The sequence below is a fragment of the Giraffa tippelskirchi genome, chromosome 5 (assembly GCF_054371585.1).
Source record: "Giraffa tippelskirchi isolate mGirTip1 chromosome 5, T2T-mGirTip1v1.2.pri, whole genome shotgun sequence".
Taxonomy (NCBI): domain Eukaryota; kingdom Metazoa; phylum Chordata; class Mammalia; order Artiodactyla; family Giraffidae; genus Giraffa; species Giraffa tippelskirchi.
Genome location: NC_137279.1, coordinates 124,176,147 through 124,191,628, shown reverse-complemented (window position 1 = coordinate 124,191,628; position 15,482 = coordinate 124,176,147). Strand labels below are relative to the sequence as shown.

The following is a 15,482-nucleotide window of genomic DNA, read 5'->3' as shown; positions in this document are numbered from 1 at the left end:
GAAGAAATAGGTCTGCACTGTTCTCAAAGAACTATTCTACTGGTTGGTTTGACTGTTTTTTTGTTGTCACCAACCTTGGCACTCCTCTGGCCATGTGTGTGGGATTCTTGGAACCAGAATGAATATTACATACAGTAAAGTACACCTATCCTGAAGGGAAAATGACAACCACATAACATCATGCAAAAGAATGCCAACAAAAAAGAGAATTTGTTTTTGCGTTTTATGAGACAATAAGGCAGAAAGAAAAAGAAAAGTAAAGCGAACGACTGCGTGACAGAAAAGAGCGAGGCTCACAACACACAAACCAAGAAAAGGGGGTGGGGGAGCCCGCTAAGGCAGAAACAAGGTAACAAAAAGGACAAAACCAGCAGTAGAAAAGAACTGTCAGACACAAAACCTTCAAAACAATAGATATGAAAAAAAGGAACAAGATGACAGGAATAGAGCAGCATGAAATCTAGTAAGAAAAAGAAACAAAAATTTCAAATAATGGATTTTCTAACACCCCCGCTGTTCTGCCAGTGCATTGTGTCACAGCCTCACAGAACAGTGCATAATTTATTATGGTCACTCGCTGCCAGGCTGTTATAAAGGGCAACAGCTATATGAAAATACTCCCCACCGTTGGATGGCTTAATGATCTACCCTTTGTAGAGGCTAGGGCTGTGCAATGGCAGGCGAGGACAGAACCACTTACAGGCAGGATGGTGCTATGCATATTTAGTGCTCTCCACCATGTGAAGGAAGGGTGAATTAACTCTGGGGGCACCTCTGTGGCAGGGGGTGTTTTACCCCTCTCCAGCGTCTCCTGGATAATCACCATCTATCAGGGACAGTTTCTGAATGCCTGGTATCACACACTGCTTCCTTTAAGGGAGGGATGATGTAAATATTGGAACGATGAAAAAATAGATTTTTAGAATAAAAACAGTCCTTGACAATTAGCATTCATGACTGTAAAACTGCCTTATATTTTAATCACGTCTGGAGATTTAACAAAGAACTGTTAGGGTTCCTCTTTATAATGAATTTGGATACAGGAAAAATAAATAGGACATCAAAATAAACACCATTAAAATCATTTTTACCATTCATTTTCAGGAACATGGCCTTTTCAGTAGTATTTATATAGAAGAGCTTTCATTACTTTCACAAATAGCACTGTCTTCAAAGACAGATACATCAGTAAGATAGGTATTCATTTCTATGGTCAGTAAAGCCAGGGATTACTTCTCTCAAATTCTTTTTTGAAAGGCATTAGTGCCCAAGGTTGGGAGCAGAGGTTCATGAATCAGATGCCCAGGATTTTGATACTGATGCTGCCCTTTATGTGCTGTGTGGCCCTGCCACATTACTTACACTGAGTTCTCCCCTCTGTAAAACAGGAATTAATAATAGTCCATACACCATAGAGTTGCAGTGAGGATTGCATGAGTTAGACCTTGAATCAGAACCTGGCAAACAGCAAGGCAGGTTTCATTGATTGTGTGAAAGTGAAAGTGCAGTTGCTCAGTTGTGTCAGACTCTTTTTTATCCCACAGACTATAGCCCACCAGGCTGCTTGGTCCATGGGATTCTCCACGCAAGAATACTGAAGTGGGTTGCCATTCCCTTCTCCAGAGGATATTCCTGACCCAGGGATCAAATCCAGGGCCCCTGCATTGCAGACTGATTCTTTACTGTCTGAGCCACCAGGGAAGCCCAACCAGTGATTTGTACCTATTCTCAAATAACATGGGGGACATTCAGGAAGTGTTTGTATTACAGAACTATCATTAGGTGGTGGGCATGGAGACAGGAGATAATAATGTCCTTAATCCCACTGGAGGCCAAGCTGAGGTGGTATACTTTTTTTTCCCTTCCCTCATTCCTGGGTACATACCTAGTTTACATAGGATAGCAAATGTGCAAAAGGAAGTCACAGTCAGACATTTTGAAATTTTTCATCTTCCAAACACCTACAGTAACATGTGGAAAATGCTGATTCTCAAAAAATGATTAGTGAGTTCCAAAAATGGAATATTTGAAAAGGAGGTAGATTCCTGCCCAGGGCACAGGGGAATTAGGAATAATATGTATATGTGCATAGTATGTACTTCTAGACAAACATGTTTAGAATGGATTTGAGACATATTGAAGAAATCATGGCATCCAGTCCCATCACTTCATGGGAAATAGATGGGGAAACAGTGAAAACAGTGGCTGACTTTATTTTTTGGGGTTCCAAAATCACTGCAGATGGTGATTGCAGCCATGAAATTAAAAGACACTTACTCCTTGGAAGGAAAGTTATGATCAACCTAGACAGCATATTAAAAAGCAGAGACATTACTTTGCCAACAAAGGTCTGTCTGGTCAAGGCTATGGTTTTTCCAGTGGTCATGTATGGATGTGAGAGTTGGACTATAAACAAAGCTGAGCACCGAAGAATTGATGCTTTTGAACTGTGGTGTTGGAGAAGACTCTTGAGAGTCCCTTGGACTGCAAGGAGATCCAACCAGTCCATCCTAAAGGAGATCAGTCCTGGGTGTTCATTGGAAGGACTGATGTTGAAGCTGAAACTCCAATACTTTGGCCACCTGATGCAAAGAGCTGACTCATTGGAAAAGACCCTGATGCTGGGAAGGATTGGGGGCAGGAGGAGAAGGGGACAACAGAGGATGAGATGGTTGGATGGCATCACGCACTCAATGGACATTAGTTTGGGTAAACTCAGGCAGTTGGTGATGGACAGGGAGGCCTGGCGTGCTGCAGTTCATGGTGTCGCAAAGAGTCAGACACGACTGAGGACTGAACTGTACTGAACTGAACTGAAGAAATCAGGCACATGAAACCTAAAACATGTGTGGTGCAAAGACAACAAAAAATCAGAACAAGGAATTGTGATTGGTTTTACAGGGAAGTAAAATGACCTAAAATGTAAGTTCTTAAGTTACAAAAAATCAAGAACTGCTTTACTGAGTCATATTCATAAATCACTCTGCTCCAGACCTTCTTAACTGAATAGCACAAAGATCCATTTTGCATGAAGGCTTAATTCATCCAATTACTCATTCATTCACTCATTCATTCATATCTTTATTAACCTGTCCAAAATATTTACTGAACCTATAATGTGTCAGAATGACATTAATCCTGGGAGTTCAATGTAGAGTAAGTCACTCTAGCCATAGTTCCTTTGTCTGTAATGTAGATGTTTATCTTCCCCCTCAAAGCTGATTGAGGAGTGGATGTGATTCCATGCATAGAAAGTCCTAGCACATTGCCTAGAATAATATGGGCACTAAGTAAAATAAACTCAATTTCTACTGTTCATTAAAAAACTCTTAATGAATTGATTATCTCGGTATACATACATACATACATACATATTAGTGGTAAAGAATCTGCCTACCAATGCAGGAGAGGTGGGCTTGATCCCTGGGTCAGAAAGATCCCCTGGAATAGGAAATAGTAACCTACTCCAGTATTCTTGCCTGGAAAATTCCATGGACAGAGTAATCTGGTAGGCTACAATCCATGGAGTTGCAAAGAGTCAGATTGACTAAGTATGCACGCACATACACATATCTATATATCTAGATATATCATGGTAACTTTATAGCCACTTCAAAAATATAATTCCGTATTTACTATTAGGAAAACTGTACACTTCACTTTACCATAAGTCTATCATTTCTACTGAGAGAGTAAATATCTAATATATTTTATACATGTTTAAGTTTTTAATTGTTTAAAATAAGGATGGCTCCCTTCAGAGAAAAGCTTTTAATAAGAGTTTAGTAATAAGAAATGGAGAAAATACCAGAATCACAGATATCAGTGGATGGACCAGGATTGGAAAGGTAAAGATCCCCTAAGAGCTGGAATTGTCTGTGTTTGTGTGCAGTGTTAAGTCGCTTCAGTCACGTCAAACTCTTTGTGACCCCATGGACTGTAGCCCACCAGGCTCCTCTGTCCATGGGACTCTCCAGGCCAAGAATACTGGAGTGGGATTATAAACCATTTATTTGTCTGAGGCTAGGTCATCAGATGAATAAAGAATGCTTATCTGTTCTGTGCAAGAATGCATCATTCACTACATCATGGAGCAAAGGAGAGAGAGGTAGAGAGAGTGAGTGAAAATATCTGTTTTCTTGGATCCAGACAATCATGAAGTCAACTTTAACCTTGTATCATCAATTACATAGGGAATATATCTGTCTTAGTTTACAATAGCAGAATTTTGGCAAAAGCCAGAAAGCTAAGAACTATCTTTTCACTTGTTTCTTCCTTAGAACCTCCATACAATTTATCTTCAGATGCTGTTCAATGTGATTCTTATCTTTGGCATAAGAATTTCTCTACCTCTACCACCATTTTCCTAATCTAAGATACAAACCAGTGATATTTCTTACTTGAACTATTTATTGTAGGAGATTTTAGCCTATATTCTCAACTCTATTTTCATGCTCTTCTGTTCTCTCAAAATGAAAATATATTCCTATCATATACACCACTATCACCATTCAACTCACCACTCATTATTTGTGGGGTTATTTATCCAATATATCGGAGAAGACAATGGCAACCCACTCCAGTACTCTTGCCTGGAGAATCCCATGGACGGAGGAGCCTGGTAGGCTGCAGTCCATGGGGTCGCTAAGAGTCAGACACGACTGAGCGACTTCCCTTTCACTTTTCACTTTCATGCATTGGAGAAGGAAATGGCAACCCACTCCAGTGTTCTTGCCTGGAGAATCCCAGGGACGGGGGAGCCTGGTGGGCTGCCGTCTATGGGGCAGAGTTGGACACGACTGAAGAGACTTAGCAGCAGCAGCAGCAGCAGTATCCAATATATCTCTACTTTACTAAATGGAAAGCTACGTGAGGACAAAGAACATGGCTATTTTTGACTATCACTGTATTCTTAGAATTTCACACAATTCTTGGTACATTGTGCTATGTGTATGCTCAGTCGTGTCTTACTTTCCCCAACCCCATGGACTGTAACCTGCCAGGACCCTCTGTCCATGGAATTTTCTGGCAAGAATACTGGAGCAAGTTGCCATTCCCTACTTCAGGAGATATTCCCAATCCAGGGATGGAACCCACGTCTCTTGAGCCTCCTGCATTGGCAGACAAATTCTTTACCACTGCACCACCTAGGAAGCCTTTGGACATGGTAGACTGTAAAAATTTATTGAATGAATGAAAGCAGAGAAATATTTGGTGATTTGGAGAGTCCCAAATAGGCTCTCTAGAATCTATTTCTTATAAATAAAAAGGCTATTCTCTAAAAGTTTGAGACAGGTGTGGGATATAGAAGAAGAATCAAGAGTGAGCAAGGAAAGAGGAATAGAGAACAAACACTAGAAGTGAAGAGAACTGACTGCTCCTTCATACACCAAAGCATAACTATAGGAAAAACAGGAATGGAATGCATACTATGGTGTTGCCATACAATTTCTGGTATATTCAAGAAGAGGAAAATCTTGGCAATTGAAAACTGGTAACAGAAATCACATTTGATAGAGGACTAGAAATTTTACAAAAAAGACAAAAACATCTGTAAGTTCTTCTTTGACGAGTGATTAACATACAGGAAATGTAACCAAATTTGCAACTTGATTTATCAAGACTTTTAAAGCTGAATACACCCAGGAACAACAGATAGAGAAGAATAAACACTCAAACCATCAACTCTAGAAAAAGTAAAATAGCAAATATTATGAGGAAAGAACTAAAGATATTCAAGACATCTAAAAGTGGTTAAAATTGGCAGTCATCTTAAAGTTGATATCCCTTTAAACAAAACTTGTTTTTCAGAGTATATATTAATTAATCACATTGCTACTTGATAAATTGATTTTTTTGATGAAAGAACAAAAGTATCATTAGCTCCAAACATGATTGTCATTAAGATTTCTGCAACGTAATTGACAACAAGACAGGTTTCATGTTTGTGTAACATCTGTGATTACCAATAAGGACCACCTCATGTGTTTGGGGGTGGGGGAGCATAACAGTTCTCTGGGAATGTAGCTGCCAAATGATGGTAACAAAAGCCATAGAAGTTTCAGTTTTGAATCAGTACTCCTAGGCTGTAAAATGCTATGAGTTTGTTAAATCTATTTTCTTTGACTTACTTTTTGGGGAAGAGGGCAATATTTTCACCTCTAGTCAGACAAACCCATGTACCACCTTCCTAATGTTGCTCCTCTATTCCCAGCTGGAAGCCTTAAACTGATTGTACTTTAAAGATTACTTCTACTCCAGTGAGAAATGTGTAAAAACTGTCTCTGAAGTAGAAGTTGCCTTAATTTTAGTCTTCTTAGAAATGGTGCCTCTTAGGCCTTTCCTTGATTCCCTTATTTATTATTCTCTCTCTTGCCTTATCTTGAACTCTGCTGCCTCTGAGTCTCTTAGCTCCTGAGTTCTTATTAGTTTTCTGTCCAATCTTGCTTTTTAACCCCAAATGCAGTGTCCTTTATTCCTGGGTCTTTCGTCCATTTTAACAAGAAATTCAAGCCCTGTTTGCTAGTTCTTCCAAATATTCTAGGCTAGTTGGATCCTATGACTGGACTCTCCATTTCTTTGCCAATATTTCTATCTTAATTATGGTTCCCAACTTTATTTCCATTTCGCACTGCTGATACCTATCTACTCTTCAGCGACATTACGCTTTACAAATTGTATGATATCACAGACTAAGTTCACAGCCTCTCCCTCACCTTACTCTCACATCCCTCTCTATGGGTCAAAGATATTTTTAGTTCATCTTTGTGCCCTACTCAACAGAAATATAGAAAACTCTCAAATTTACTGTGGTGTGATCATCTGAAAGTGATTCATAAAAAAATTTAGAAATGCTATTGCTGCTTTATTTCAGGAATATAACATGATGAGTATAATAAAAACCATATTAAGTTTAAAAACACATATTTCAATGTTTTTCCTGCAACTATTCACCAGGTAGTCCACCTATTTGTACAACATAATTTTTTGTTAAATAACAGATACATGATTGTTACTATAGATAGCAACAATGATATTTCCTGATCTAGAACTAACATCTCAGTTAGTTAGATTAGACTTTTGGGATGTTGCTTTCTCCTAAACATTTATAATTTTTAAAAGAAAGCAATCATTTTTATATCATTAGCCAGCATTAATAACTAAAATTGAAAAACTCATAGAGAACCAGCTGAAGGCAAAATATTGGCAGTTGAAGAAATGCCTCTTACAGATCTCCTCTAGTTATCTACTTATCCAAGCACCCATGTCTATGCGAATGGCTGAGAATTAAAATCAAATAAAAAGTTAGGCAACATAATATAGTGTAAAGCAAATATTTCTTTTTAATCAGAGATACTTTTTCTCAGAAACAAGTTGATAATCTATTTTAAAGCACTTCCAAAATTGTATCACCAAAAGGAAAATAAAAGAAGGCAGGCTAAGTAAAATGTATTTGGGTAATATTGGATTTTAGTCACTTTTGGCAGGAGCTTATATCATGCAGCCATTTCTTGTCTCTCTTCCAAGAATGAGGTTATTTTACAGTGCAGTGATTTTCAAACCTATGATGTCTCAGGGGTCAATCCACAGAGGCAAACCTAGCCTGGCCCATGTTTAGCCAATTAGCTTATAGACCTCAAGTACAACTTCCCAGCCTGAACTTACATTCATCCATGCTGATTAGAGCAAAATTACATATCACATTCAGGAACAAAGCAGCACTTTGCCACCCATGTTTCTTAGAGGAGGCTAGAGTCAGAAAGGCTGAGAGGACTCAAAAACCTAAAATAGAGAAGGTCTTGTGGGCACACATCTGCTGCTGCTAAGTCGCTTCAGTCGTGTCCAACTCTGTGCGACCCCATAGACGGCAGCCTACCAGGCTCCGCCATCCCTGGGATTCTCCTGGCAAGAATACTGGAGTGGGTTGCCATTTCCTTCTCCAGTGCATGAAAGGGAAAAGTGAAAGTGAAGTCGCTCAGTCGTGTCCGACTCTTAGCGACCCCATGGACGGTAGCCTACCAGGCTCCTCCATCCATGGGATTTTCCAGGCAAGAGTACTGGAGTGGGGTGGGCACACATCTAAACGGTATCAAAAAGGAAATTTAACTCAGCAGTGATCCTCAGCTTAGATCCCCTAAGACATATCAGAGAGAGCACTGTGGCTTCAGTTTGTTGTATTTTTACCATGGCTGGGGCTCCTACGTTTGTTTCTCTGTTAAGATTTCTCATACTCCCAAGTGCCTTCATTTCACCCTCTGGGGTATATAGGAAGTGCCATGACTAGTCAGCTGTTTTGGCTTTAAAAGTAGCATCTTTATACTGTCCTCTCCACAGAAATGCCATGGGAACCAGATGGAGGCAGAGCTATGGTCATTGTTCCCTAGACCTTGTACTGAATATGAGATAGAAGGTCTGTTAGCCCAGCTGCTGGAAAAAGGTTTTATTTCCCAAGGGAAAGGCTAGCACATCTGGGGCAATGTGGTCCTCATACTTAGTTTTGGATTCTCTTCCTGGTGACAGACATCTGCTCTCTGGCAAGGGAAAGAGCAATAATCTGTGTTTTATGAAAAATGTTGGCATGTTGTAACAGAAACAAATCTTTTTTTTTTCTTTTTTAAAAAGAAAAATACAGAGTTTATGCAAATTAAATTTGGACACAGAACAGATCATGAGGGAAATATCAAAGTCTTGCTTTAGGTGATCTTAATATAAATCAATACTTATTTAAGATCACTGAACATATAAGATTTACCACTTTTAAATCTGCTTGTTTTGTCTAGCTAAATCATCATAAAAGCAGGACTGTATATGTACTTCCTGATGGTAACTGTTAAGATTGAGTTGAATGTTCCAGTGTTCAGAAATTCTATGTAGAGAATGTATGTAAACAAATGGATGGGGTTGTGAGAAAGCAAGACATAGCAGGTGATGAGAATGGTGCACCATCTTTATTCAGGATTCTGCTCTGTCTATAAAGTTAGAGCAGTCTTCCCTCCATGATATACTATCTATCATTTTAGAATTTTCCACTCAAAGGAATTATTACTGAACTAGTTGTGCACTATTTAGCAATCACACCTATGATGAAGGCCAAATCATGGCCTGCAAACATTGAACAATGAGAATCCTCCAAGGGCCAGATAAACAACATCTTCGTAACTTCTTAGAATTTCCAGGTAAAGAAACCCAAATTCATTGACAGTGATACAGTCTCTAGTCACCACAGATTGAAATGAGAGTGTGTATCTAGTTTCTATCTTTAACCTGTTCATATATAACATATTATTTTTTCTTTATCATGGACAATTTAATTGATAATATATACCCAATTAATGAATTAGAGGTCATCCAACATAGAATTAGACAGGTGAATTTTATTTGAACAATTTCAGTTGAAAAGATATGAATTCCAGGTGGAGAGAATAATAGTATTCAAAAAGGTACAGAGTAGGAAGTTTCCAGGGCAACTGACTGACTTATTCAGTTGACTGGAGATTTGATTACACCCAGATGACAAAGTAGAAAATACTGGCCAGAACACTAGACGGGGGTCAATAACAAGGGCATTACAGGCTCTGGGCTCTGCTAGTTGGTTAGCTCAGAGTAAGGCTATTTAGATCACTTCCCAGTCCCAAATTCCAGTCCTCTAAATAAGGAGGTTGAATTGGGAAATCTTCAAGGTTCCTCTCAATTCTGAGAGTGTGTGCCACATCATTGACTCAAAGCAAAGAAGAAAACAGCTGGTATGAAAAATAAGAAAAAGCTTTAAAAATGTATGCTTTCTGATGGCAAGGACAAAAAATCATTTTAAAGAGATTATGTAACTAGTAATATAAAGTCCTGTGGAACATGTTGCCTCCTGCTCTTCTTTTTTGCTATGTGGAAGATAAAATAGGAAGGTAGGAAGACAAGACGACTTGTCCCATATCCCACCTCCCTACTCCCTACTATTTTTCTTTTGGTAGCTGATGGAGGGTCTAAGAATTAAAAGTACTGCTGACTGGAGAAGGCAATCTAGAGAAACTTCAATGTCAAGAACCCAGAAAATTAGCAAAAATCCTGGGAAGGCTTGGTTTCAATATTTTAATGTTGAATCAGAGAGGTACATACTGATAACATCCATACTGAGTGAGCACTTATCCTTGGTCAAATGTTTGCTGCTGTTTACATGTACAACACAGAGGGTTAAAGGAGCCTAATGAAGCTCTAGTTCCTCATTGCCACATGTAAATATAGGTCAAGTGTGGCCATACCTTCTTTATTTCAAGAGATGAAAGAAGTAGATTTTTTTTTTTCCAGCCACTTGTTTTTAAAATGTTGGTAATAATTTAAAAAAACAAAACAAACACAATAACAATAGAAAACTATTCAAGGCCTTTTCAGCTCCTGTGTGAATCTAGGTTAGGAGGTTCTAGGAAGTGGAAGTAAAAATATTCAGCATAATTCTGAAAGGACAGAAAAGGAATATTCACTTAATGCCCTATGGACAGTTAGCATTTTAGAAAAGAAGACCTCAAAGAGGTGTCATTTCATCTGCACTTTATATAATTTATTGTAGTTCAAGTACCTTTATAAAGTAATATGCTGTCACAGAAATTAGCTTACATAGATTGCACGTAGATGACTTTAAATTTGATTGTCAAGACATCAGAGCTCCCTTATTCATGAGAGACAGAACACTTAGATAGGACGTTCAGGTTTATTTGGGAGTTTAGAGCTTAATCCTGCTCTTAATTTTAGGTTAATAATGATAATATTTATACTAATATTCAAGTACTGATTTATTAGGAACTGTTCTCTGTGCCTTCCCTATATTCAGGCTTACATGCTAACTAAAGCTCAGGCCTGGTAGCCACTGACAGATTTGTGACCTGGGAAACATGGAAGGTCAGGTTTTTTGTTTCTTCTTTTTTAATTTGTTAAATGGAATGGAAACTCATCCTACTTCAGAGGATTGTTATGAACTGAAGAAAAGACAGAAAAAAAATTTCATGTTGTAATATAACTCTTGACTCCTTGGACTATATGTCACCCAAACTAGAACATGTTTTTACCTTTGATTGAGCATCAAGTTTATTGGGTGAAACCACTAACTAAACTGGAAAAAATGTGACAGAAGAGCAGGCTGACATACTAAAAGTCCAAGGGTTCTATTTTAATTATGTAAAGTAAAAAATGTCTATTAAACTAAAGTTTTTTAAACAACTTCTAGGTAGATATTCATCAAATAAGTAAAATATACCAAAAAGTGAGCAGAATTGAGTTGTGTAAAAAAATAGAAATTGAATAAATAAAACATCGACTTTCATGCAAGCCAGGAAAATGTTAATGTTTTTAAAAAGAATAACATACTATGCAATTTTTATTTCTTTAGTTGTTCTTATTTTACCAATGGTCTTTATGAGTAGTTTAAAAATGACATATTAGCTTGCTGCCTATAATGCTAGCATTTAAAGAATATTACAGCTGGAAGGGGATTTAGAGAGCATCTGATTCAAATTCCATATTATAGAGATGGAAACTGATGCTTCAGGAGAGTAAGTGGCTTGATCAAGGTGACAAAGATGGTTGATGGAAAGAATAAAGAATGAGATTGTCTTTAAACACTTAGCAAGTGTCCTGCTAAGTGTTTAAGATTTTATATGAAGTTTCACCATGCAGGGAATACACAGTTCAAGTTCCCAGGTCAGCTTGAAATTTTGTATTTATTTCTATAAATTCCATAAATATATATGATGTCTCTATGTCATAAAGGTTACAGTCTTTTCTATTCCTTATTTCACAACTTTTAGTCACTATGGGAACATATATAAAGAGTTTAAATTTACATGTATATGTTAAAATATATACAGCTAATTAAACTCACTTAGGTATAAAAGCAGTGTATTTCACTTAGTTGATATTTGCAAGAAAATATTTGAGATAAAGAAGAAAAAAAAACGTTTGGAGAGGAAAATGTACTGCATTACTATATTCTGCCTATACTCATCTTAAGAAGCTAAAATCATTATGATTTCTAGAAACACCAGAAATGTTGACAGTATAAGAGAGTGTTTCTAATGGAAAAATATTCTAGCCATGGGGCTAATGTCAGTTTGATTCATTGATGAAGCAAATGTTTCTTAGGCTCTGGCGATACACATAGCTCTTTACTTGGCACAAAGGGAGCTTTTAGCAGAAGGGATGCAGATCTTACTATGATGAAGAAGACAAATTGGAATGGCTCCTCAGTCTCCCAACACTGGGTACAAATTCCCCATCCCATCAACTTGCGAGTGTTTAAGACTATAAACCCTGGGGAAGGAGGAAAAAGCAATGGGACCAGGAGGCAGGGAAAAGGAAATAGGAAGTAAAGGAGAAAATGAATAAGCTCCAAATGTCTTCATGCCCACTCTAAAAATTCAGAGGTTTAGTCAAGTTTTTTTTCCAATGTGCTAATTAATATTCTTCCTTCCCGATATCTAAAATATTGAGCATGCATGTGTCCCGAGGCAGAGTAATCATTTAAATTATGTTGGAGCAAAATAATTAAATTAGCTTTATTTTTCAATTATACAATGTACAAGAGAATGTAATTCAAAAGAAAAATTACAAAGTTGGCTAGTAGAATTGGTTATAGTTTTAGAGATTATAACTAACAAGAGAAATGGAAATGCTTCTAAGTTTCCTTCAGTCTAAGACATAACGGTTTTTGGAACATATGTTTTCCATGAGTTTTAGAAATCTTAATGATAACTGACTGAAAAATTTTAGCACTTGCATCCTCATTCAGCCAAAGGCTGTTTTATGCAGCTAAATAACTCTCTGGAGAGGATCCACCTAAGACATTTAACAGCTGGGTAAGTTTTAAGGTGTTCACAGAGCAAAAGTCCGCTCTAAAAAATAAACTTAAAGCTGGGTAACATTTTCAAAATAATTGTCGTATTTGTGGCAAGAAATACATATGAAAATACATCTTCCTTTTAAAATTTAGTCAATAGATTCAAATTTTCCATAGCTGTTTTAATCCATGTAACTATAAGATATTTGGGAAAGGAGTAAAGAGAGAAACTCGACTCCCTCGGGCCCTGCTCCAGATGTCCTTTTAAGAATGTTCCTTGTTTTAACCAAGTTACCTTTCTTGACATACTGACTGCTGCCTAATCATATGACTTATAAAAATTATGGTGTAACATAGTGATGTTTTCCCTCTACAGGTAATTCTGAGGCTTGTTCTGTTACCACACTGAATGATCCTCTGGATAATCTGCTGTGAGTGGAGTAGAGAGTATACTTGAACAACATTTGACTAGGCTACCTTCTCCAGCTGCTACAAAAGAATGGTTTCTTCCCAAGCCACAAATCTATTCTGAATGTTAATTAAATATTTACAAGGTATTTTAAAATCCTCCCTGAATGCTAATCTGAAAATAGCAACCTACGTTCATTTGAATAAGCACAAATTTCTGCTTATCCAAATTAAGCATCTCTGGCCTCTAAGTTTAATTCAGATAATTCTATGACTTGGGGGGGAAAAAAACAAAAAAGAACTGATTACCTACTATGTATAAGGTTCCATGTCAGATGTGGAAATAAAACTAAACTTTCTGGGACTAGGAAATTTGTCATAAATTACAACAATTTGTATTATTTAACTCACATCATTTCCCTCTAGGCTTAAAAGCTAAATTAGATGCAAAATACTCACCTTTTTAGCATTAAGCTTTTACATAGTTCCTTAACATATAACACTGTATCTAGTTACATAAAGATGCAGTAATTTCTACATATTAACACAGATTTCCACATTTTATTCATTAAGTTTGTGAAAGAGTTTTAGCATGAAGGTTCTATTTATTGTATCAAAAAATAAAAATATCATCAAAGTCTTTTTGCAACTCCCAAAACACAGTTAGAGAATAATGATCATATGCTAAAAAATGTAAAATGCAATTTGTGCTGTGCCCCATTTACTACAAAATCACTACGAACAATGCATTTTGTACAGTATATTGCTCCAGGGAAAGTGGATCAGCATCAGGAATGAATAAAGAACATTGCATTTGAAATCAGCTAATTCTGCCTCAGCGCTTTTAAAAACTATTTGTTATGATATTACCTCCTGTCAAGCACATAATGTGATATTTTCCTCAATAAAAACTAAACAGTTGCTGTAATTTCAGCTTCTCTAATTTTCTACTTTTTAAGCACTAAATATTTAAACAATGCAGACCTGAAAGTCTCAAGCCAGCCATCTGATCCTCCCATCTTCCTGCCTAAGGTAGAGTAACTATCCTTACACGGGCCTGTTCTGTCACAGACATACAAAATGGCAACTGTTGAGGTCCTTACCTGCCCACAAGCCAGGCCCATTCCTCTTTCTCCCATGCCATGCGGACACGATAAATTTAACTCCAGGGCATCTGCTCCAGAAGCCTTTAAGATGAGGAAGGAAAATGAAAGAAAACACAAAGCTTTAATTGTGTACTAACAGGCTTTCACCACTGATAATACAACATAGGTCACATTTGCCAAATTTTAACTACACTGTTTTTTGCACCACAGCTATTTTATGAGGTATATTCTGACTCTCTCAAATGAGCATATCTATACGAGGATAATTCAGTTCAGTCACTCGGTTGTGTCCGACTCTTTGTGACCCCATGGACTGCAGCTCGCCAGGCTTCCCTGTCCACCATCACCTCCCAGAGCCTACTCAAGCTCATGTCCATCGCATCGGTGATGTCATCCAACGATCTCCTCTGTTGTCCCCTTCGCCTCTCGCCTTTAATCTTTCCCAGCATCAGAGTCTTTTCCAGTGAGTTGGTTCTTCACATCAGGTGGCCAAAGTATTGGCGTCTCAGCTTTAGCATCAGTCCTTCAAATGAATATTCAGGACAGATTTCCTTTAGGATTGACAGGTTGGATCTCCCTGTAGTCCAAGCAACTCTTAAGAGTTTTCTCCAACACCACAGTTCGAAAGCATAAATTCTTTGGCACTCAGCTTTCTTTATAGTCCAACTCTCACATCCATACATGACAACTGGAAAAACTATAGCTTTGACTAGATGGACCTTTGTTGACAAAGTAATGTCTCTGCTTTTTAATATGCTATCTAGGTTGGTCGTAGCTTTTCTTCCAAGGAGCAAGCGTCTTTTAATTTCATGGCTGCAGTCACCATCTGCAGTGACTTTGGAGCCTCCAAAAATAAAGTCTGCCACTGTTTCCATTGTTTCCCCATCTCTTTGACATGAACTGATGGGACTAGATGCCATGATCTTAGTTTTCTGAATGTTGAGTTTTAAGCCAAATTTTTCATTCTCCTCTTTCACTTTCATCAAGAGGCTCTTTAGTTCTTCGATTTCTGCCATAACAGTGGTGTCATCTGCTTACCTGAGATTATTGATATTTCTCCTGGCAATCTTGATTCCAGCTTGTGGTTCATCCAGCCTGGCATTTCTCATGATGTACTCTGCATATAAGTTAAATGAGCGAGTGATAAT

General features: G+C 37.6%; 1 protein-coding gene across 4 annotated transcripts in view; it reads right to left on the bottom strand.

The window, feature by feature from the left end:
* DPYD (dihydropyrimidine dehydrogenase) overlaps positions 1-15,482 on the bottom strand; it is a 913,720-nt gene that overhangs the window by 288,511 nt on the left and 609,727 nt on the right. For all 4 annotated transcript variants that reach the window (XR_014054766.1, XR_014054765.1, XM_081493632.1 and 1 more), the window contains exon 16: positions 14,332-14,415. Coding sequence is in view for 2 of the 4 variants with exons in the window: in XM_081493632.1 (XP_081349758.1) it covers positions 14,332-14,415 (84 nt within the window). In the remaining 2 variants the exon portion in view is untranslated. The remainder of the gene's footprint in view (positions 1-14,331; positions 14,416-15,482) is intronic.